General features: G+C 42.8%; 1 protein-coding gene across 5 annotated transcripts in view; it reads right to left on the reverse strand.

Moving 5' to 3' along the window:
- AGAP1 (ArfGAP with GTPase domain, ankyrin repeat and PH domain 1) overlaps nucleotides 1-25,015 on the reverse strand; it is a 661,893-nt gene that overhangs the window by 409,858 nt on the left and 227,020 nt on the right. For 3 of the 5 annotated variants that reach the window (XM_054043262.1, XM_054043260.1, XM_054043264.1), the window contains exons 2-4: nucleotides 21,650-21,708; nucleotides 2,541-2,628; nucleotides 1,740-1,751 (exon numbers count right to left, since the gene is read on the reverse strand). In XM_054043262.1, coding sequence (XP_053899237.1) covers nucleotides 1,740-1,751; nucleotides 2,541-2,628; nucleotides 21,650-21,708 — 159 coding nt within the window. The remainder of the gene's footprint in view (nucleotides 1-1,739; nucleotides 1,752-2,540; nucleotides 2,629-21,649; nucleotides 21,709-25,015) is intronic. The other 2 variants (XM_054043263.1, XM_054043261.1) reach the window with 1 other exon arrangement.

The following is a 25,015-nucleotide window of genomic DNA, read 5'->3' on the forward strand; positions in this document are numbered from 1 at the left end:
ACTAGAAACAGTTGCTGGCATGGTGAGAAACATTCAAAAGCCATAGAGGAGGTCTGGCACTTAGCCAACCCATGCCAGAAGGTGAGGTTTATTGAAGTGGCAGCAATTTGGGACACAAATGATAAAGGGAACAAAAATAGTGTGGGGCTGTATCTGGTGCCTTTCATATCCCAAGTACGTTACAGTTAGATACTGGTAGTACAGCTGCTGAGTAAATTAACATGCCACCCAGCATGCACTCACCAACAGCTCACAAACAGCACTGAAATACGAAACTGTTATTTTGAGAAGTAGCATAGGCCACAACATCTCAGATATGTTCTACTCTTTTAATTCTTTTTCAGTCATCAGCAAGGGGCAAAGGCAACACCTCACATTAGCATCTAATCTGAAGGTTACTGCTAACAGTTCAGCCGAATCCCTTATACGATTATGCATAGAGCTTGGATCTAAATCCCAATGTGTAACTTGGAGCAACAAGCTCCTTTCTTTGCCTAGATTCACTCGAACTGCCAGTGTGGACCCAGATTGACAGGGTGTTTTCACACGAGAATATGGGGAGAGAATAAACTATTACTGTCACAAATTATGTGGGGCTAGAGCTATTTCCAAAGATGATGTTTACTAACGACAGGTTGTCAAAGTTAATTAAATTCCTACGTACTGATTTCATCGGACAGCCTAACCCTATCGTTTACAAGGTGAATTATGGCTTTTAATTGTTCCAGTTTTACCTGTTAATGAAAATGCATGGTGCCATTAGTAAGGCCTGTCAGCTACATTTATGTGCAAAGAAATGATCCGACTCTGCTCTGGTGATCTAATCCTGTCCATGAAAACAGCCTAAATGTCACTTTCAAGTACAGTAAATAACTATCCCTAAAGACAAAGAGGACAGATGGGAATATGCTCACAACAGAGCAACAAATCACAGAATCAAGAAAAACTAAATATTTCAGGTTTAGGGGAAAGAGTGCCATTAAAATTCTACAGAACAGAAACAAGTCATCTGAAAGAACTAATCAAATATTTATTATCTTCTGCTCATGAGAGTAATAAATAAATAAATAAAAATCAGTGGAGATACTGATTATGCTCTTTTCATTGTGAGGCTCTCTCAGTTTTGGGACTTACCCACCATTTATCTTTATTTGTTTCTCATTATTGATAGCCGCTTGAAGCGGCAGTACTAGGTAGTGACTTTCCAACACCTTTTCCAACATTCCAGTAGAGGATTTCTGAGCATTAAGGTACAAATCCAACTATCGCTCCTTTTGCAATGGTCCTCAAACGTCACCTCTATCAACAGTAGAGAAACGACCTAAGTCTCTTTTATGCGAAGTAATAAAATCTAGAAAATGTTTGCACCGCTATTGCATTTGCCCATGAAAATGGCTGACTCCACAGTGAAGCCTCACACAGATTTTTAACTACCAAGACTAGTTAAAACCTCAAGAATACTATGTTCTAACACTCTGAACTGTATAACCTCCTACGGCAAGCATTAATTTGAAACAGGTGTTACAGTAAACACATGAAACTACATATGACTACTGCTAAAAAAACATCTACAGAAAGGGACAAGACAGAGAGAGATGTGCTTAAAATTTAAGAAAATCAAAAGAAAAACAAAATTAAGATGATACACAAAACAAGGGGAAAACACTACAGTACAAAAGCTGTGCCTCCTCCCTCTTCAAAACAAGACAAGCACTGCCATGAAGAGAATGAATAGTTACCTGCATCCATATCTGCAAAGAATGGAACAGCCAGTAAGGAAAAGAAGGAACCAGAAATTCAGTGTCTCAGAGTTGGATTTAAAGTTCATAAGGAGAATAAATAAAAATCAAGAAAATATTTTTAGTGAAAAATATACCTCAATTATGTGCTACGATGATATACATGAACTCAAACCGTAAAAGTGACTAAGCTTAAATTAAAATAACAAATACAATGAAAGTTTTGAACTACATATTAAACTGTAGCATAAAACTAGAATTGAAAAAAAAAACTTGTTCTTCTCCAGGCCCAAAAATTAGTGTTCTAAAAAATAATGGAGCAAATTCATAACGCACAAGTTTTATTTGAAAATCTTTACTGTCTCTGGTACAACAAACTGAAGGGCCCAATCCTGTATATATCCAATACCAAGAGTAGTAGTTATTGCCTTCAGCAGATAATTGGAATTAATGGTAGTACTCATAGTAGTAAGTGCTACATTGGGTAGTGTTTGCATTTATGAAACTGAGATTAAGAACATTTCCCATATGCACAAATACTTCATGGGAAAGAATTTAAAAATGTTAAGATATTACAAAAAAAGAGGTATACAATTGTTCTCGTTGCAGCTACTTATCTCCACTATGACCAATGTTAAAAGGAAACATACTTTATTTTTTACCAACATTGCACAGCAACCAATGATGATTTTTTTTATTGTACTATTTCTGTATGATATATAAAAACAGCGATTAACAGTGCATTGCATGAAAGCAAAAACTAAAATCAACATGCTTTTAATCATCCGCATATCCACTTACCTTCAGGTGATTCCTCCTGGACATATGTACCAGTTAGATACCGGTGCACAAGTGCAGACTTGCCACTAGCTAAATTCCCCACAATTCCCTGGAATGAAAAGATGGTACACATTGAGCCATAATCAAATCTTCTGATATTTAAAAAATATAACAAATAGTATGATTTGTAGAATTTTATTTAAACAAAAAACCTGTCAATTCTCCAAAAGAAGATTTAATATTATAATCTCTATGTTTAGGAGAAATACTATTTATAAGAAAAACAAGCGATGTATCTCAGAACACACAAATTATTAATACCCCCAAAAAATTCATTGTGAGAGCACACTGCATACCCAGCGCAAAAGGAACGCCATGAGAAGCTAATCTATTTACAGTCCTTTCCCTCTACTCCTCCTCAGGCACACACATCACCACTACTGTACATTATATACAATAATGCACTGCAATCGTAGCCCCTCCGCCGAGGATGCCAGACTTCCAGAACACTCTGTATTCAACTGCACACCAAGATTGAGTAAAAGATGAAGGAACATTTATTCTACCCTTTATGCTTTTTTAAAAAAATTCAACTTATCTAAAGCTTTCATACCATGTTGGACTATTTTGTCCATTAACATCCATTATCCCAGGTAGCAATTCTGGTGTAACTGCTGCTGCAGAGTCAGCAGAAGGAACATTACTGGTATGAGTCATACAAAGGAAAAAAAAAATTGTTAAAAACCTGCAAGTAAGTGGCAGTTTCAACTGCTCTGTTTCACCAAATTCTTGCTTTAAACCACCCCTTTGGTAGCCCATTTACTTCACTTTCTGATATGCTGTCCCCTACCCTTAGAAGAAGCACCCTCTTGTGCATTTGTCAATCATTCCCTTGTATTCAAATTCCTCCTTAAACTACAGTTCTGAAAGTATTTACTTGATCATACCTTTTTGAAAAGGTGGAATACTATACATGATTTCAAGACCACACCTTTCCCTGGTTGTCCATTGTGAGTCTCAACTGTTTTATCATCCATCTAGTTCAGTACGTAAGCTCCTGGGTCAGTGCCACTGTGCACTTTTGATCTCTGAACACAATAAAGGTGTTCAATGAACGTATAATAAATTAATAGACATTCTATCCATTTCATGGGATTCTTCTTATCGGCATGCTGAACTAAGGTGGTCTTCCTAATAAAGTTTGTTCAAAACAGTAGGTAGGATGCCAAACAATCCCAAAGTGACAGAGTTTGGGGAGCAGTGGGCTTGGGGAAAGCCTTACGATCCTGGATCTATTCTCCCCCACTGCAAACATACTCCAGTAAAGAACTAGGTGAAGGTAGCTTCTTGAAAGTTGCTCATTCTCCTTCCATACTCCAGAGATTGCCAATAATGCAGCTGTGGAAGTATCTTAAGCATAGAGCTCATAATCCAAGCTCATGGAGCCAGCCCTTGCCCAATAGGCCATAGGTGCAGGGAGTGATGTGGACTATAAGGAGGGGAAAACATGAATAAAAGCAGAAAGGAATTTAAAATAGATAATAAGGAGGGCAAGAATGAAAGAAAAAAGAAGCAGGAGAGAAAGGGGATCATACCTACTGCATTGGACATAGTGAAAACAAGCAGCTTGGGAGTCACCTGCAGCAAAAGAAACTAACAAGATTATGTCAAGGGAAATGCCACTGTATTTACAAGCGTAGGTGCTACCAACCTAAGCAACAGACCAAAATAAATCAATCCCAAGTAAAGCTGGAGCGAAGTGGTAGTAGGTAGGCCATCTGTTCAGTAGGGTTCTGTGTAAGCTGACTTCGAAAAGTGTTTAAACGGAGCACACCGGAAGCTTTTAATCTAATTTTCACCCAAGAGGAATTACTGAGTACGCTGGTATATGCTGAAACATCTAAAAATAAGTGTGAGGTAAGACTCTTGACAAGTTCAGTCATTTGGAGAGCTTGGATGTGCCTCATTCTCAAACACCAGCTAAACAAAAGGATGCGCTCTGTAACCTATGACATGGCTTCAACTGAAGACAAAAACATCTACAGGTTACTATGCCGCTGCTAGAGGTAAAAGCTGAAACCCTGCTAAGACTGATGGGGCATGCCAATTCATTTGGAAGATTCCCCTCCTTCCCCCCCAAGCATACAAGACTGCTACATAATTGTGACAGGTTTCAGAGTGGTAGCCGTGTTAGTCCGTATCAGCAAAAAAGAGTACTTGTGGCACCTTAAAGACTAACAAATGTATTTGAGCATAAGCTTTCGTGGGCTAAAACCCACTTCATCAGATGCATGCAGTGGAAAATACAGTAGGAAGATATATATATATATATATATATATATATATATATATATATATATATATACACACACACACAGAACATGAAAAAATGTGTGTTGCCATACCCACTATACCGAGAGTGATCAGTTAAGGTGGGCTATTAACAGCAGGAGGGGGGAAAAAAACAAAAAACCTTTTGTAATGCTAATCAGGATGGCCCATTTCCAACAGTTGACAAGAAGGTGTGAGTAACAGTAGGGGGACAGTCTCTACGTAAAAGAATAAATGGACACAAATCAGACGTCAAGAATTATAACGTTCAAAAACCAGTCGGAGAACACTTCAATCTCCCTGGTCACTCGATTACAGATTTAAAAGTCGCAATACTACAACAACGAAAACTTCAAAAACAGACTCCAACGAGAAACTACTGAATTGGAATTAATTTGCAAACTTGACACCATTAAATTAGGCTTGAATAAAGACGGAGTGGATGGGTCATTACACAAAGTAAAACTATTTCCCCATGCTTATTTTTTTCCCCTACTGTTACTCACACCTTCTTGTCAACTGTTGGAAATGGGCCATCCTGATTATCACTACAAAAAGGTTTTTTGTTTTTTTTTTCCCTCCAGTTGATAATAGCTCACCTTAACTGATCACTCTCGGTATAGTGGGTATGGCAACACCCATTTTTTCATGTTCTGTGTGTGTGATATATATATATATATATATAAACAAACTTCCTACTGTATTTTCCACTGCATGCATCCGATGAAGTGGGTTTTAGCCCATGAAAGCTTATTCTCAAATAAATTTGTTAGTCTCTAAGGTGCCACAAGTACCCCTCGTTCTTTCTACATAATTGTGTGGCTGCAAACATTTTGGGCCGAACTTTCAAAACTGGTCTCTGAAAGTTGCATCCCAGGACCAACCTGCATGAAAACAGACCTTTATGTGAACAAATTGTCTCGACATCTCTAGTTGCATAACTGGCATAGGGTGAATTTGCAGTCTGGCTGAAAACGTGGCCCTCAACGTTATTTCTGTAAGTGGAGACTACCTAGTCTGACAAGTGCTGTTTAGCCAGGAGCTCTCTTTTTTAAGCCAGACCTTTTATGGAGATTGGTTTTTTTATTGTTTATTTTTTTGGGGGTGTGGGGGGAACTTTGGCAATACATTAGGACTTGAATAAGAGAGATTGAGTAAGAAAGAAAGGAGAAGAGGATCTCTGAATAAGAGGATCATCTGTCTGAACAGCACAACTAGCAGGACCATTCTGAAGTGAATGAGAACCTCCTTGTGCCCAGAATTTCCCCAGGATCCCAAGAATCAGAGGGAAGGAAGATATCTGCTTGGCGAAATCAGGGTGGTGGGGGGAGGGCACTGAGCTTTAGTGTCCCGTCTGCTCCCATCCTACCCCCCAAGGAAGAGGGTGAAAGTCCCATGAGACAAACAGAACAAAATAGGCCTGCCATACAATGGCTAAGGTCTACTCCACAGTCACTGCAGCCGCCCAATGAATTGCTATATCACTCCAGGACTTGTGTTAATTTTATCTGCCCACCACTGTTCATTAATACCAATTCTGAGCACAGTGTTAAGTGGTTCAACAGTATCTTCCTGTAATTTTTTCTGTGTCATAGTCCATATTGTACATTGGGGGGGGAGGGATAGCTCAGTGGTTTGAGCATTGGCCTTCTAAACCCAGGGTTGTGAGTTTAATCCTTGAGGGGGCCATTTAGGGATTTGGGGATTTAGCAGGGGATTGGTCCTGCTTTGAGCAGGGGGTTGGACTAGATGACCTTCTGAGGTCCCTTCCAACCCTAATATTCTATGGTTCTGCCACCACAGTGACAGGCGCTGCTGTCTCATAGCAAGGTAGTTTGTAGTTGAGAACATGAGCAAGTGCATGTTGATTCTAATGTAGGCTACGCTGGCTGTCAAAAACCTAGAAATCAGAGGTGGAACTGCCTGCAACAATCAAAAAAGCATGAACTCAGATTCCAGAATGACAACAGAGGTACAAAGAAAGGAAGTCTATTTTTACCATGGCTAGATATTTTGTTTGTTTGTTTTTTAATCTACCCAAAGACTTCAAATATTTGAAACGACATTTTGTTATTTCTCAGGCTATGTCTACATTACCGCCAGATCGATGCTCTGGCAATCGATGCACCAGGGGTCGATTTAGCGGGTCTAGTGAAGACCCATTAAATCAACAGCAGAGTGCTCTCCTGTTGACACCTGTACTCCACCCGGAATGAGAAGAGTAAAGTAAGTCAACAGGAGAGTGTCTCCCATCAACCCAGTGCGGTGTAGACACCCCAGTAAGTCGACCTAAAGTAAGTCGACTCCAGATACATTTTACGCAACTCCAGCTATGTGAATCTTAGGTCAACTTACCGCGGTAGTGTAGACATAGCCTTAGTCTGCACATCAGTTCTCCACTGGATGTATTCATGGCCGTTTCTGGATTTCCATTATTATTTTACGCCATTTGAAAATCTCTGCTGAGTGCCACACACTATGCACAAAAGATAAGGTACATGCCCTGAAAAGCTCACAACAATTATGCTACAAATTGGTGGAGAAGAGGGCAATGAAACAGCAGGGTGGGACTAGGCAGGAAGGATGGAAATGTCAAGAGTAAGAGGTCACTTTAATGATGTCTGCAACAAATTGAAATTTATTTCTTTTAAAACATGTATCAACTCCATTGCCATTTGATGCACACAGTTGACCAAGAAAGAAAAGCACAAACAATGTTCTGGTTGTGAGACGTAGCATTATCTTTTGGAAGGGGCTCAGTGAGGAAATGTAATTATGTTCCAACAGTTCATTCAATAATTGTGGTACATTTTCCCCACTATGTGTTTTCTTTTTATGTATTTGTTTCAGATCCTGAGGATTGTGGATCAAAAGCATTACACTTCACAAATGTTATTCATTGCTATATATAAACCATTAATGTACAAGATTCTCCAAATCTTACAACATGATGGAGTGCCCATATGCATTTATCATACAAGTTTTCACAGTTCCAATGCAGTAACTCCTCACTTAAAAGTCGTCCTGGTTAATATTGTTTCATTGTTGATCAATTAGGGAACATGCTCATTTAAAGTTGTGCAATGCTCCCTTCTGAGGTCATTTGGCAGCTGCCTGCTTTGTCCACTGCTTGCAGGAAGAGCAGCCCGTTGCAGCTAGCTGGTTGGGGCTTGGAACCAGGGTGGACCGGCAGCTCCCCATCAGCTCCCCGCTCCCCTAAGTTCCCGGTGCTGCAGCCGCCCAGCAGGCTATCAATTGCTGGCAGTTCAGCTGTCCCTCCCCCCACTGCCATGTGCTGCTCCTGCCCTCTGCCTTGGAGCTGCTCCCAGAGACTCCTGCTTGCTGTGCAGGTGGGGAAGGGGGGGGACTGTCAGGGTTTCCTCCTCCCCCCTGCTCCTGCACCCCGCTTATCCCTTCTCCATATAGGGACACAGATGTAGAGAGATATAGAGGGCTTGGGGCAGCAGCTGCTGTCTCAACTTCCTGATCCACTTAAAAAGAGTGCTTAAAGGGGCAGTGCATCTTTCTCTCTCCCCCACACACAAGGTGTGTGTCTCTGTCTGCTATGCTATCTCCCCGCCCTCATGTTCGTGCTGCCTTGTGTGAGAGGGCTCAGCCAAGTGCTAGTTCATAATTTAGCAGCAAGGCATTCCCTGGGAAATATCCCTCCCTCTTCCACCCTCTAACTTCACCACCTCAACCAAGCTTCACAATCATCATAGCTGTGAACAGTATTAAATCGTTTGTTTAAAACGTATACTGTGTGTATATCTATAGAATATATAGTTTTTTGTCTGGTGAAAAAAATTTCCATGGAACCTAACCCCACCCCCACACCTTACACTAATTCTTATGGGGAAATTGGATTCGCTTAATATTGTTTCGCTTAAAGTCTCATTTTTCAGGAACATAACTACAACGTTAAGCGAGGAGTTACTGTATTTTAATGCATTGGCTAAAAAAAAAAAGGCATGATGAGTGTAAGTAATGCACCTGACATGTCAAATGTGTTAACTACTCCGGAGCCATTCTGTGCCAAAAAATTAAAAATTCTATGCACAATATTTTAAAATTCTGCAAGATTTATTTCTCAATAAATGCTGAGGCTCAGCATGGCAGTGGGGAGCACAGGCCGCTGGCTGTAGAAGGTGGGAGATCACCCGGCAGCTTTCCCACCCCCGGGACATAGACTCAGTGGTGAGGCTGCACCTGACCCTGACACAGCACAAGGCCTGGACCTGCCCCAGAAACAACCAGGGGTTCTGCCCTTCTGCACCAGGCGTGGGGCAGGTAGGCTCAACCAGACAGGACAATCTGGGTGTAGGCAGCTCAGTGGGAGGTCTAGATGTGAGAGGAGGATGCACAGAGGCTCATGGGGGGGAGGGTTCCAGGTGCAGGGGCAATGGGACTCTACAGGGGCTTCCAGGTGAAAGTGGTTAGGGCTCTGCAGAGGGGTCTGGGTGTGGGGGGCTCAGCAGAGGGGTCTGGGTGCAGCTAGTTGGGGGTCAGTGGTGTGGGGGTCTGGATTTGGGGGCTCAGGGAGGTGCAGGGGGGTGGGGCTCATCAGGGTGGGGATTTGAGTGCAGGGAGCTTAGTGGGGGGTGGTCTGGGTCCAGGGGTGGGTGTCCGGAGGCAGGGGCTCTGGGTGCAGGGGGCTCCAGATGCAGGGGTTGAGGTTCAGTGGGGTGGGGTTCAAGTATGGAGGAATAGGGGGATTCTGGGAGTATGGGGTGAGGCTTGGTGGGGGTGTCTGGATATGGGAGGTCCAAATGCACAGCGGTTGGGCGGATGGGGGAGCAGCTCCCCGTACAGTGGCCCCTCCCCCAGAGCTGATGACCAATGGGGGAAGGAAGCAGGAGAGGATGCTGAGCTTCCTGCAGCTGAGGGAGGTTTTTGGGGGTGGGTCTGACACAGACCCAGCCACTCCTTGCAGGGAAAGAGTAAGTCCCATCCTCTCCTGCCTCCAGCCCAGTCGGGACAACAGCTGATCCCGGCTCAGGTGTCCCCAGCCCTGCAGTGATCTACCTCTCCGCTGGCTGCTCTGGGTGCCTGCAATGATGTACTTGCGCAGCTAGGGAGTGGTGCATGACTGCTCTTGCAGCTTCCCTTTGCGTCCCTGTCAGAAAGTCTCTTTTTTGCGGGGAAGCAAAGAAATCTGCGGGGGACATGAATTCTGCGCAGACGCAGTGGCGCACAATTCCCCCCAGGAGTAATTAACACAAATCATTTTATCCAATTAGCTAAGGGTAGTGTGTACGATCAGTTTTATGTTTCTAAGTATTGACTTGGGCTCATTCTTCCCATGGCAACAACATTCATTAACCCCAGGAAGCCTCCAAAAATAGTTAAGATGGTTCTCTCTATCACATCTACTTCTGAAATATTTCATTTGTTTATTCTTTGTTCTAGCTTCAATGATTTAGACGGCATCCTTTGGCACTTAGTTACACTCTCCGCTCAATTTCAAGGGGAGATCAGATTCTTAAAAATCTTTTCAACTCAGCTGCCTCCATCTGTGAAGTGTAAGGTTATATCTAGTTGTGTCCTCTATGTTCATGAATGTATCTATTATAAGAAAATCATTTTTCACACAACTCAGGGCCCCTAACTGTTATTAATCACTGAAGATTGCTGGCAATTGACTAAATGCTGGGAAAATCTGATGCCCTATACCAAGGAATTAATCTGTTAATCAAGATTAGCAATTGTGGGGAACCACAGGAACCACAAATACACCAGTCTGTTTTCACTATATAGTTGTCTTCCTGACTGACCCGTTTTTACTTCTAAAATTTTTTAACCATATCAGGTTGATACTGATGCTGAGAACTAGCATGCACGGATAACACAAAACATTCCCTCCTCCACACATATGAATCCTGAATCCACACAAAGGATTCAGACAAGCAAATTTTACGGCGCCTAGCATGTTTAGGAGTGGCATGCAAATGAGTTTGGAGTGCTTTTTTTTGTTTGCAGTGTTCCAGATGGGCTAAACTATGATAAGGGTATATCCTAAATTGTAAAGAACTGTGGAAAAACTAAGCATGTTTTCTGGGTAACAGAAGAGTACAATATACTGTTCTGTCTGATAAAAGTATATTCAACATATTACATGGATGTCATCCAGTTTAGCAGATAGGTACTGCAGGCATTCTATAGCACAGAAATGAAATAAACTCCTGACAAAGAAAAAGGTTGGGTATTTATTTATTCCTTAACATATCGTAGCCTAGAGCTTTCCAACAACAAAGATCATAGAAAGATCCTGTTTGTGACTGGCTACTGTCTAGCTGCTGTCTGCTGTGAAGCTGAACCAGGCAGGAGCTTCTGAGGCCTTGACCAGGAGGGGTATCTTTCTCAGAAAAGAGTATGCTCAGATTGGACAAAATGAAAACGTTATGGGTAATCAAAGGCTGTCACAACAGGCAAGCTCATCAACATAAACCTCTCTGGCTAAGATTTTAATATTTGTAACAGGATAGCAATTGACTGGGCCCAACAGTGATGGTTCAAAGAGGAGTAGCAGTACTGTAAAGTATACTGCAAAGGAAGTTATTGTTCTGGTGAAAGAACAATATTACTTGAAAGAGTCTTTTTCCATCCCAGTAAGATGACTGACAAACAGCTACAGTGACCTAAGAAAATGATTGTTCTTCCATTCAAAGATACCAAAATCGACTGGACCAGAGTGGAAATCTCAGCACTATTTTAACAGCTTCTCAGGAGAGTAATATCAGTTGCAAAGAAAACAGATGAATAATCACGTGTGTGTTAAATTACCAGGAATAGGTGTAGTTCTGAAAATCTGCTTAGCTCTTGGAAGTCTAGGGGCTTATGCTGCCCGCAGTCCCTAGGGACAGCTCTGTCCGCCATTAGGGAATTTGTTCCCGAGAACGCTCTAACATTTCACGAACCCCAGTTTGGGAACCACTGCTCTATAGGATCATTGCATTGACTACACCCAGTGGATATTTTCAAGCTTTAATTTGCAACTGTGAGAAGTAGAAACTGAGCTTCTAGAAATAAAAGTTGAGATTCTGACATTACCTGACTTTGGGAGCCAGGACCAAAGCACATGCCCACTGTGCCTGTGTCTGAATCCAGCCCTACCCAGGGGTATATCTGAACCTCAATGACAGAAGCACCATTCAGCAGTGCCCAGCAAACTACATACGCATGCTCTTCAGACAGTAGCTTCTCATTTGGCCAGCTCAAACAAATGGAGCTTGGTTTACAAACAGACTCTGGTCTGGTCTATACTACCCGCCTGAATCAGCGGGTAGAAATCGACCTCTCGGGGATCGATTTATCGCGTCCCATCGGGACGCGACAATCGATCCCCGAATCGGCGCTCTAACTCCACCAGCGGAGGTGGTAGTAAGCGCCGCCGACAAAAAGCGGCAGAAGTCGATTTTGCCGCCGTCCTCACAACGGGGTAAGTCGGCTGCAATACGTCGAATTCAGCTACGCGTATCTTAAATCGACTCCCCGCTGTAGTGTAGATGTACCCTTTGGGAGAGTACCAACCACCTCCTTCTCCTCCTCCCCACCCCAGTCCTGACCACATGGGTTAAGTAATCAGCTTTCTTGGCAGCAAATAGACATTGCTCACCTAGAACCGGGGGTCTCACAAGAAATTTTTGGTAGTCAGAGCGCGGCCACCAACTCTTGCTGGTGGCCACTTTGACAATTTCCCCTAAAATACTTAACTTTAGGAAAAACAAATATGCACATCTACATGTCCAAATCACTGTAATTTATTTAAGTAAGGTTTTTTGCTGACTCAATAATAAAAATAATGAACAATTGTCTATTCTTTACTGGTCAGAAGAGAAACAAAATAAGGTGCTTTGCATGGTCTTGTCTTTTTGTTGTTTCTTTTGCCTTTTTATTCCTTTTTTTAAACTTGAGAGCTAGTAAATCTACTGCTGTGAAAACTGATATTTGTATGTTCGTTAATATGTTACTATCTAGCTGGGAGGCAGTGAAAAGCAATATTAACAAACATAGAAATATTGGTTTTCATAGCACTTACTCAGGTTCGGCACAAGATGGGCGACAAATTAAGCCCTAGAGAGAGAGGTGGGTAGGGAGGCAGTGGAGGTCAGGGGCGATGGAGGGCAGAGGGAAGTATTGGGATCCAGGGACAATGGGAGGTTGGTGAGCCTGCAGCCGGAGCTTGAAGCCCTGCAGCCAGGGGATGGAGCCCCACAGCCAGAGCCTGCTCCCTGCCACCGCAGGGCGGAAGCCAGAAGCCCAAGCCCCACTGCCCCTGGGAATGTGGCGAACTCACATGGGCTGCCTGCTCCTCTGGCATTTGTGGCTCCAGAGAGGTACAGAGGCCAACCCCTCCTGGCAGCCCCAAAAGAGGGGCCACTGCTTTGTCGCCCCCCCGCCACCGCCAATCACTGCCCAGGAGCCTGGGGCCACAAGAAGAGCCCCTGGTGGCCGCATTTGAGAAACGTTGCCCTAGAAGTCATTCTTGTATACTAGCAAGTTGAAGGATGCTTAATACTTTTGTGATTAAAACCTCAGACTAGGAATCAAAAGATTTGCATTCTATTTCAACAATACTGCTAATGTGACCTCTGACAAGTCACTTAACTTCCCTGTGCTTCATTTTCTTCATCAGTACATAACACAACTATAGTATCAGGGGGTAGCCGTGTTAGTCTGTATCTACAAAAACAACAAGGAGTCTGGTGGCACCTTAAAGACTAACAGATTTATTTGGGCATAAGCTTTCGTGAGTAAAAACCTCACTTCTTCGGATGCATAGAGAAGAAGTGAGGTTTTTACTCACGAAAGCTTATGCCCAAATAAATCTGTTAGTCTTTAAGGTGCCACCAGACAACTATAGTAGATTGTGTAACACTAACTTCACTGATTGGCACTGCAGAGAAAACACCACTGAAATGGGAAAATACCACATGATGTACTATTCTGCTCCACTGTACATTAACACACCCTCCTGATGTTTAACTTGCAACTCCCAGTATTTTTGGGTAGCATGCAAAGAGAAATAATGAAATCAGGAGAGGACAAGATAGAACTCTATATACAAAGAGCGCAATGAAGCTACATGAGCAAACCCCAAATAACTTGTGGGAGTTGTAGGCACTGAGTGCCTTGAATGAAGTTCTCAGCAATCTAAAGTATCAAGCCCCAAAGCATATATTTACTACAGTAAACATCTTCTCCTGTTTGCATCCTAACTGCTCCATTTAACTGAGGCTGTTAATATGCTAGCTTGTGACAGGAGCAAATGCTATATGCTTTTCATATTTCCATAACATCCCTAAACAAAAGAGCCACAAGCAGACGCGCACAACCCAAAATTAATCTAAGTGGCAGTGAACATAATAATAGTGCTGTGGCACAAGAGAGACAGGTTTAGCAGTTAACATGGCCCTTCACTTCCTCAGGCATATTACGGAGCTGATCAATAGTCTGGGAACATGACCTGTTATAGGGTGATGACTCACTACACAAGTTCCTTCATGACAGCAGATTTATAGATAAGAATGAATGTAGACTTGAGGTGGAACTACTTGGCCATCCTTCCTGCGTGAGCACAAATGCCACAGGCACAGCTGGTGCAGCTCATTTCAATGATGTTTAAGTAGTATAATCAAATTTCTGTTTTTATTAAATGGTAAAATGGAGTTTTGCTTTTAACAGGGGTTGCACAAAAATGAAACCATCAGAAGGTCATCATAAGACTTGTACTGCCTGACAACCTGAATTTCATTCTCTGCAGCAGCTGCACGTCAAAAGTTTCTGTCTCCACTACTTGCAAGACCCTGTCCCCAGTATTATGGAAAGAGGAGGATAGGAATCATGGTGAAATGGGCTCTCATATTCAGCCAAGATGTGATCACTTGGCAATGCAAGCATTCCCAAAAGTGTGGTATGTAAAGCAGACAGACAGCAAGGAGACAAGGAAAGTAAAGAGGAGATGTATCATGTGTGTCACTAACCATGGTTTAAGCAAATGACTTATCTGTCAAACCAGTACAATTGCACAACAGAACACTGCTAGTACTAACAGAGTACACAACCAATTTCCCTTTATGTAGTTTATTTCAAAATTCAATTGACTTTCAATAACACTTAAAAAATAGCCTCTCTGTTGTGGTCACACTAGCACTTAATTCAATATCATTTTGTTCTAGGTATCGCCATGTGTTTCACTCTCCGTGTAGCATGTACACATCTGAAATAAAAACAGAAACAACTTGGCTGACTTGTCATTAACACACTGTCAGCTGTGATGCTGCTCTGACGGATAGGTGGATTTGGCAGGTGCAAATCTACCATTGCCATTTCTTGCGTGCTGGGATAATCTCCGCTTTAACCAAGGCTTTGGGAGAAAAAAAAAAAAAAAACACACCTCCCACTCAGTACAGGAAAGTTTACTTAGTGAGTGAGGTGCCAGCTGTCCTCAAGTTAAACTAATATAATTTTGTACGTTTCATTTTGTGCTCTCCTGATTGGAAAAGGTGAGTAAAAATGAGTGAATCTTAGCATAATCTTTTTAGTTTTCACCACTGCTCCTGCTGGAAACCTGCGCTATGCATTTTCAGCTGGGTCTAGTCTTTTCTTTTCTCACCTCATCTCAGCAGCAGAATTACGTCGACTTAAGTTACATGGGAATTCAGCCAGGACAATTATTACATAGTGTGTGTGTTGACACTATGCTCTTTGTGTCGGTGGTGCGCATCCCACTAGGAGCACTTGTATCGACGCAGAGAACAGTGTACCATGGGTAGCCATCCCACTGTGTAACTTGCCACCATGTAGTGTAGGGTGTTTGGGGACAGTTTTGCAATGCCTCATGGGTCAGAAACAAGTCATACAGGGATCCCGGGGAGCACGGGTTCAACTTCCCATAATGCAGTGTTTTCTATCCCATAATTTTATCTGTATCCCATAGTGTTTCACGCCTCCTTTCAAAATCACCCACCCAAACCTGCGCGTCCCATCTCCCTGTCCGCCATCTGTGACAGAAGCCTGGATCCTGCACAGCTCTGCACTATTGTGATAAGCGTGAGCCCAGGACAATATCTGCAGAGCCGCAAGAGGAGCTGCGGGGAAATATGACGATGTGGGACATAGAAAGAAACAATTCAAGGTTGCTGGTGGCATTCATGGAGCAGCTTCAGACAGTGGAGTGTCAGTTCTGGGCCCAAGTAACAAGCATGGTCATGCAGGTTTGGGATGACAAGCACTAGCTGCAGAACTTTCAGATGCTCAAGGCCACATTTCTGGATCTGTGTGAAGAGCTCCCTCCAGCATAGCAACACCAAAATGAGATCCGCACTGACAGTGGAAAAGCGAGTGGTGATCGTACTGTGGAAACTTGCAATGCCAGATTGCTACCGATCAGTCATTAATTGATTTGGAGTTAGGAAATCCAAAACGGGGTCTGTTATGATGCAAGTGTGCAGGGCCTCTAATTGCTCCTGCTAGGATGAAATGTGAATCTGGCCAATGAGCAGGACATAGTAGGTGGTTTTCCAGCAATGGGCTTCCCAAACCACGGTGGGGTGATAGATGGCACGCATATCCCCATTTTGGCACCAGACCACCTTGCCATAGAGTACACCAACAGAAAGTGCTACTTTCCCATGGAAATACAAGAACTGGTGGATTACTGGGGACACTTCACCAACCTCAGTGTGGGCTGGCCAGGAAAGGTGCAAAATACATGCATCTTTAGGAAGACAGGACTGTTCAGAGAGGTGCAAGCAGGGACTTGCTTTCACAACCAGTAGCTTACCACTAGCAATGTTGAAATGCCAACAGTGATCCTGGGAGACCCAGCCTACCCCTTGCTCCCATGGCTCATGAAGCCATACACCAGCACCCTTACAGCACCAAGGAGTGCTTCAACTATAGGCTGAGCAGGTGCAGAATGACAGTTGAACGTGCCTTTGGGCGTTTGAAGGGTTGCTGGCGCTGTCTACTCAAGAGATTGGACCTCGGGGAAAAAAATATTCCAATGGTTATAGCTGCTTGCTGTGCCCTGCATAGTATCTGTGAAGCAAAGTGGAGATGGAGCAGCTGTCTGCTGATTTTGAGCACCCAGATACCAGGGCTATAAGAAGAGCTCAATATGGAGCTATATGGCTTAGGGAGGCTTTGAAAGACCATTTTAATAGTGAGCCAGAGTAGAGTGTGTTGCTGTAATTTGCTCTACCTGTCTTTGCTCTTTTGCAGCCCTGTATGAACCATTTAGTAAATTCTGTGTGTGAAATAATATAACATTGCCAATGCACCTATTAATACTGTCTGTGAATGATGTCAGCACCACCTAGCATATGTTGAGAACTAATACACGTGAATTATGTTTCCCAAAACACCTTTATTCCACAATGATGCAAATAGAAAAAACATTTTTCACTTAAACGTAATAAATTAAGGAAAAAGAACTTATGATGGGGAAAGAACAGTCATTTCCATTTCAAATTCACATACACCAACCATGTCTTTCCCAGGTCAGCATAGTGCAGCTGTGAATGTCTTTAATGTTCCCAGGGGTGGAATGGTAAGGACAGTGCAGCAGCCCAACGCCACACAGAATGTTGAGGGGCAGGGGGCACAGAGTTTTCCCAGTATGCAGTTCTCTATGGGCTGCAGAGAGAAGCGAGCATAGGATTGTTGAACCAGCAGATCCACCAGAGTCTGCAGCATGTCTGTTTGCTGCCTGAGAAGTGCAAGCATCTCCAGCTGCACGTCCCTCTCCTTTTCCTGCAGCTCTCTCTTCTCCACTCTATCCTCCATGCTGTCTGCAATGGTAATCCTCCAAGCCCTGTGCTTTTATCGGAGGCAGCGGAGGGTTGCAGGATCTCTTGGAATAGGTCACCCCAAGTCCTTTTCCTTCTTCTCTTTATCTGGCTTGTCCGTTCTGCTGGTGTGGATGGAGAAACCCTCATGGCCACATTTGCAGCTGCTGAAAATACAATATACAGAAATACCATTGTCAGTGTATTCATGAGATAAACCAAAATTCAGGAGGCTGAACTCACTCCCTTTGATCCACACAAGTTGTTAGCACTACAGTCTCACTTCTCATTGGGATTTATACAGCATGAGCCATGGTGAGCACAGCCCTGGGGAGGGGGCCAAATTGGGGAAATGAGGGGAGATGGCTCACAGGCATGAGTATGCGTGTATAAGGCAAATGAACTGAATATTGGCACCGCTTTCCACAGGCAGTGGTGACTATAGCTGACCTCTCACCCCTGAGGGTAATGGGTGAGAGGGACCCTATGCTGCTAGCCTGTATGCTGCAATGGTTCCCACTCAAGTAATCACTATGGGCCATGGGAGAGCATCCTACCACAGGAGAAGAAATAAGGCAGCCCTCCCCAGAAACCCACAGCAGAGGATTGCAGACAAACTCCAGGAAAGTTTCATCAAGATATCTATGAAGAGTCATGGCACATCCTGGTGCACATAAATAGTGTGTTCCGAGGGGCCCCCTCTGCTTAACTGTCGAGGGGGATGGGAAGCAGACAATAACTCTTCCTCTAATACTTGTTTCACTATCTCTTCTAGAATAAGAGTGAATCAATAGATGTATACTGCTATTTTGTGGGTTCCATCCCCATAATTTCAAAGGAAACAGCATACTTACCAGAGGTTCTTTCCCCTGCATCAGGATCGACTGTGCTGGACTGTAGGGACTGGCCGGACTGCGCTGGAGTCAAAAACATGTCCTGGTTCGCTGAGCAGCTGCCTCCTCCATTCTACTCCTCCCCCACTTCCTCATCCAACACCTCCTCTTCGCTGTTCACAGCAGAGGCCTCTGACTCTGGCTCCTCCGAAGTATCCATAGGGCTCTTGGGAGTGATGATGGAGTCTAATCTAAGGATGGCATGCAGCTCTTTGTAAAAGCAAATTTGTGGCTACACACCAGAGCAATTGTTAGTTTCCCTTGCCTTCTGGTACACCTATTGCAGATCCTTGGCTTTCACATAGCTCTGCTTTTCGTCCCTCTTGTAGCCCTTCTCCTCCATGCCCCAAGTGATCTGCTCGTAGATGTAGGCTGCATCTGAACTGTGCAAAACCTCTTCTCCCCAGAGACCCAGGAAATCCACCATCTCCCGTTTTCTCCAGGCGGGGGAGCATCTGCAGCATGTAGTCACCGTGGTCAGCTAGGCAGTTGCTAGGTGTACTCTCCAAGCCGGGCAATCAGGAAATGGAATTTCAAAAATTCACAGGGCTTTAAAGGAGAAAGGCAGTTCTCTAGCCAGCTGGCTGCTTGGCAGCAGAGTTCACACTGGTGACCAGAGTGGTCAGGGTGGGGCATTGTGGGATACATCAACTGTTATTGGCCTCCAGGAGGTAAGTAACACAATGTCTACACTGACACTGCAACAATCTAACTACATCGGCCATGACTCTACACCACCGGAGGAGGAGATTTTATTAAGTTGGCATAACAGGGCAGTTACGTGGGCGGGAGCGAAATGTAAGTGTATACGCATACATAGCTATGTCAATGTAAGCTGCCTTGCATCAAATTAACTGTGTAATGTAGACCAGAAATAAATCCTTGCACAAGGTTACAGAATCATATCAGTTTTGTCTTGCAGATTCTATTTTAAAAGGCAGCAGGAGAGAGACAGGCTCTGATCTGGTTGCACAAGAAAAATATGAGGTGGCAAGGGAACATCTTCATATCCCCAAAACAGTGAAGGCAAAAGAGAAATTCAGACTATCCACCTCATATGCACACACAGCCCTCACGCTAACAAAAAATGGGATGGGGAGAAGATAGAAAAAAAGATAAGGAGACAAGAGGTGGAATCCTGCACAAACAGCATGAGATCCTGTTTTTGGCTTTGTTTTCACTGAGGGATAACTAACACACATCAGCTATACCGCTGCAAAAACCTAGTCAAGACAAGGCACTGGAGTTTTTATTGTGAAGTAAATAGGGGAGGTCAGCCACAAACGAGGGTAGAGCATTGACCATGACTTTTTACCTTGCAGGTAAAACTACAATGTCCCCTGTCTCCACTAGCTATATTTCTGTAACATCCTAATGTGTATTAGTTATCCCACAGTAACAATGCACTTTTTTTTGGGGCAATGAAGCCAAAGCCTCTGTGACTAAACAAAGGCCCCTTACTTACCTCGACTCCTCCAACAATGCCTGAAAGCCGCAAGCATCTGCAGCATGCCCAGCTTTTTGAACTGGTTAGTCCCCAAGGTGTTGAACTGTTGGGGAATAGCCAATGCCTACTGTTAACTAAACGTTTGCTACTGTAGGCTCAATTGACATACTATGTACGGTGTAACAGTTTAATGCAGAGACAATAAGTCTATGACTAATTCAATTAGGTAAAAAGTAATAGAGTTTGTCATAAGAACCCTACAGGCAAAGGAAACTCAGAGGAGACTGCTCTTGCGTTTCTAGTCCCACTGTACTTAAATATCCTAGAATAAACGGACACACAGCTGACAGTTCACAGGAGAGTTACTGAGGATTCAATTCTTCTGGGCCACAAGATCTTTTTCACTGTAATTTGCTTTATGCTCTGGACATGAAAAATTACCCCACTTAACAGCCAGAGAACTAAACCCACTAACCAGAAATCACTATAAAAGTCAAATGTGCGCGCACACAAAAATTCCCACCACCAAGTTGCAGACATTCAGAGGCAATAAAAGTCTAGTTCCATGTCTTAATGCTGGGATTATTAGGAGGTTGTCCCCAGCAGGATACACACAGTTCGTGCTTTGCATCAGGATCTCCTGGGTGCCTGATAACTTTGAAATCTTCCTGTCCCCATCTGAATACTGGAAGGAAGTTTTCTACATCTTCAACCCAAAAGCTGCCTCATTACAGTCTACAGCTATTCTATCAACCCCATTATCATTTGGGGCACCCCAGTTCCTGCCTCTAGTGTTGTTCTTTGGTTTCAAAACAGCAGCTCTGTGAAATTCCCTCATCTGCGCCATGCATTTTTATCTCCAGATATTCCTTTCGTCAATGGCATCTCCCACCTACACTCTCTTCAAGCTCAGCTAAAGTAATGCCAAAAATAAACAGTTTCTAAAAAGCTGCTTTAATTCGCATTCTTCTGGAACTAACATTAAGACAATCTGGTATCTTCCCTCTCACTAATCTCCAGTCTTTTAAGAAATCAAATGGAGTCCTGACAAAAAGCAACAGAAAAAAACATTTCAGCTAGACAATTCATTTTGAAATTCTTTTTTAAAACTTGGGAGTGAAAAAAATTGGTCCTATGCAGAGACCTTGGAGGAATGTAATAGACACATTCCACTTAAAAAGTGATCAATTTCAAGCAGTGCACTAAAAGTTGTTCAGGTACTACATGTGCCTCCTAGTCCGCCTGCCCATTTTTGCATTTTAGAATATTTTTATTTTTAAACATTTTTTCTCTCCCACTCCCACACCCCTTTACTGCAAGGCCTCTCTACTCCCAAAAAACAGAGCAAGTTACACTGGGGAAATGACTACTACACACAAAACACTGTTAATTGCACTAAGTAACCAAGCTGAAAAAAAAACAACAGGAAAAAGCATCGTCTTCTATCTCAGTAACATTCTAAGATGTTAAAAGTTTAGACAGAGGGGTCTCTAAGTTATGTCCCATTAATATTTATATTCAAGGTTTAATATAATCTAAATGTTTTTATAAAGGAAAAACCTGGCAGACTTTAAATAGAACCTTATGAATATTCCACTTCTGTGTAATGCAGTAAGAATGGAATGCAGAAGTAAAGAAAACACATGTAAATAAAAAAATATTACTTACCACTTTCAGCTCTGGTACAGATCGACTTAGTGTCCACTCCTGGCTATTTACAAAAGCATCTGTAAAAACAAAACAAAACACATATATATTTAGAAAGGTACTATTACTATTCGTTTAGTAAAGCTGTATTTTTTATTCCTGCTGAAGCAGCCAAAAAAGCATCTAGGCCTTCAAATAATGGAAAAACCAGAAGCCTCATTCAAACCTCAGGTTTCAGAGTAGCAGCCGTGTTAGTCTGTATCCGCAAAAAGAAGAACAGGAGTACTTGTGGCACCTTAGAGACTAACAAATTTATTAGAGCATAAGCTTTCGTGGACTACAGCCCACTTCTTCGGATGCATATAGAGTGGAATCCAAAGAAGTGGGCTGTAGTCCACGAAAGCTTATGCTCTAATAAATTTGTTAGTCTCTAAGGTGCCACAAGTACTCCTGTTCTTTATTCAAACCTCAGTAATTTATGTATGCTTCCATCACTGAGGTTCAGATATTACAGTATTTATGTATTGACAATGCAGAAGGCACAGCCATAGGTAATTTTATCATGTGATCCCAACGCAGATTTATATTGCAGTTAGAATTTTAATTCAATCTTGCAGGTTATAAAAAAACTCTTCTCCTCTCCCTTGTTTCGCCAAAGCTGGGAGTTACCAGGTCAAAGGGATATAAACAGTTAAAAGGTGACAATTTTCATGAAGAGGAGTGATAAAACAACTGGGCAAGACTGAAAGACACTCCCCAAAGCAGGAAGAGAATGCGTAAAGGGAAGAGAAAGAGGCTTTGAGGAGGAGTCTATAGCAAGTTAAACCAACTAGGGATCCCAAGAAGAAGGTGAATAGACACCTAGTAAACTAGACACGCATATACTCAGTATATTAATACAAAAGCATTTAAGACAAACAGATCTTAAACAAAAACATTGCTTTAAGAAGGCTGACTAGTAACTGGTTAGCACTTGCACATCTAGAGGGAACAATATTACAGGGTCTGGACATAAATCAGAGCTGCTGAGGTAATAATGTTTTATACACAGGGCCAGACCTGAGAGCAGGGGATCATGTGATTCCACTCTGAGAGCTGAAGCGAGAGGCCCAAGGCTTGGAGGTAGGGGGGTTGGCTCAGAAACCCCAAGAGGGGTCAGAGGGGCACTTTAGTAACTGTGACAAGTATCACAAGTGCTTTCTAAGTAAAGTTTAGGGCTTAAATAAAATAAATTAATCTCTCACAAACATATGGCATCAGCAAGTTCTGGTTTTACAGAGCAATTCACACAAACTTTTTCAGAGAAACTGTCCTCTTCGTTGACAACACTGCTTGACTAAAAACTAGAGATATAGGTTTTTCTTCACAGCCAACTTGAAAATGTCAAACACGACACCCTAAACTCAGTATACACTAAGTCAACTTCTCACACCCAGAGTTTCTAGTCTTGCCTATAAGTGGCAGAAATAAACCTCTAGTTCTGTTGTGGAGAAACATTTACATTTAAGCAAGTGTTCAATATCTCTCTTCTCTCGGTAAAGTTTATTTAACTTACTGGAGAAGAAATTAGTCTCAGGCACTGAAGTCCAAGTAGTAGTGTCCTAAATTACTGCACCATAAAAAATTACGACTTTGTAAAAAACACAATTTATGGAAATGCTTTACAAACCTCATCTGTGTTCCCTTCAAGCTAAGCATGAATTACATGCAAATTTCTCCAGTGACTTTTATGAATGATGGGAGAAATCCCAGAGTCTTCACTATCTTAATGTTTCATTACTCTTATCACATTTCCCCCTCACCAGCCCTCAAAGAAAAATGTAGTTATTTAATACACAATTGGGTATCACTCATTGATTTGGAAGCATTTTCTCTCTCCTTTTTATACTCAGTCCACATAAAACGGTTACCTACCTTTCGCAACTGTTGTTCTTCGAGATGGGTTGCTCATGTCCATTCCAATTAGGTGTGTGCGCCGCATGCACAGTAGCCGGCAGGTTTTTCGCCTAGCGATAGCCATCGGTTCAGGCACACCTTGAAACGGCGCCTCCGTGGTGCCGTGTATATGGTCCTGCCGACCCACCACCTCTCCAGGTCCTTCTTACCAGCATTGCTCCAACAGAGGGGGTCTTGGAATGGACATGAGCAATACATCCCGACGAACGTCCAAAGAGTGGAATTTTTTCTCCCGGCTGTTTGCAAGTGGCTTAGAGTAAAAAAACTGGAAGAAAAATGTCCTGCTGAAGCAAGAGGAACGAGCGTTCTGGCTAACTGTCACAGGCGATAAGAAGGAACTGAAGAGGCAGCGGGTTGGCAGTACCCTATATACTGTGCCCCGAGGCACCACCTGAACCGACCCAACAGGTACCGCTAGGGGAAAATCCTTCCAGCGACTGTGCATGCAGCGTGCACACACCTCACTGGAATCGACATGAGCGAGCACTCAAAGAAGAATTTTACATTTCAATTCTGCCTTTGAATTCAGATAGTTGTGTTGGTGGGACTGGCCACAGCATTTGAGAAATGGCTCCCAAATTTGCAAGTACACAAAACATTCATATCCAAGTATTGTACAGTTCCAGTTCTGTGAAGGTCACGACACCCAAATTCTCCTGATAGGTGGGGGAGGGGAGGTTCTTCAGATGGCAGCACAGCAGGCTTTGAAATCTTCTGGATTAATTCTACTTATTTAGGTCTCTAAGGCCAGCTATACCTGCCGTTTTTAGGCGTTCTATAGGATCAGAACTCTCGCCCAGTCATGGAGGACTTAACAAACAGGATCCCTGTTCAAAGATCAGAAAGTCCAACAGTGGACCAAACCTCAAACCGTTTAGCAATATCTATAGCAGAATTTAGGTTCAATATTCTGTTATCCTTATTGTTAGAGGAGAAATTGCTATGATTAATTTTAGCAATATTATTTGAGCACAGCCACTGATCTCAACCACGCGCAATACATAGAAGTTACCGTCTTTGCCCATGGAAGATCTAGACTGAACACATCGCATCCTGACTGAGTGGCAAACCTCCTTGGGAAAGAGATGAAGGTCTGACCTCAAAGCACTGCATAAAGATTTGGCGCTTTTGTGTTTCTGGGGGAGCGGGGGGCAAAGTGCGGTAGGTTATGTAATATATGTACATAGCAGTACATGTTTTGACACTATTGCTGCAAATGTAATTTTCTCATCTAATTTACGTTTGCGTGTAAATGACATTTTTTCTAGAACATACATGTTCGTTATGCAACAAGGAAAACCAAGTAAACCAAGATGAAAAGTAACTAAACATTTTCGGAAGCTTAAATGTTACACAAAATATAGTTCTCCATTAGCAACACTGACAAACTGCTTCTGTGCAATGATACAATGCTATAGCTCAGTGAATAAT

This window comes from Malaclemys terrapin, chromosome 11, assembly GCF_027887155.1.
Source record: "Malaclemys terrapin pileata isolate rMalTer1 chromosome 11, rMalTer1.hap1, whole genome shotgun sequence".
In the NCBI taxonomy this organism is placed as follows: Eukaryota; Metazoa; Chordata; order Testudines; family Emydidae; genus Malaclemys; species Malaclemys terrapin.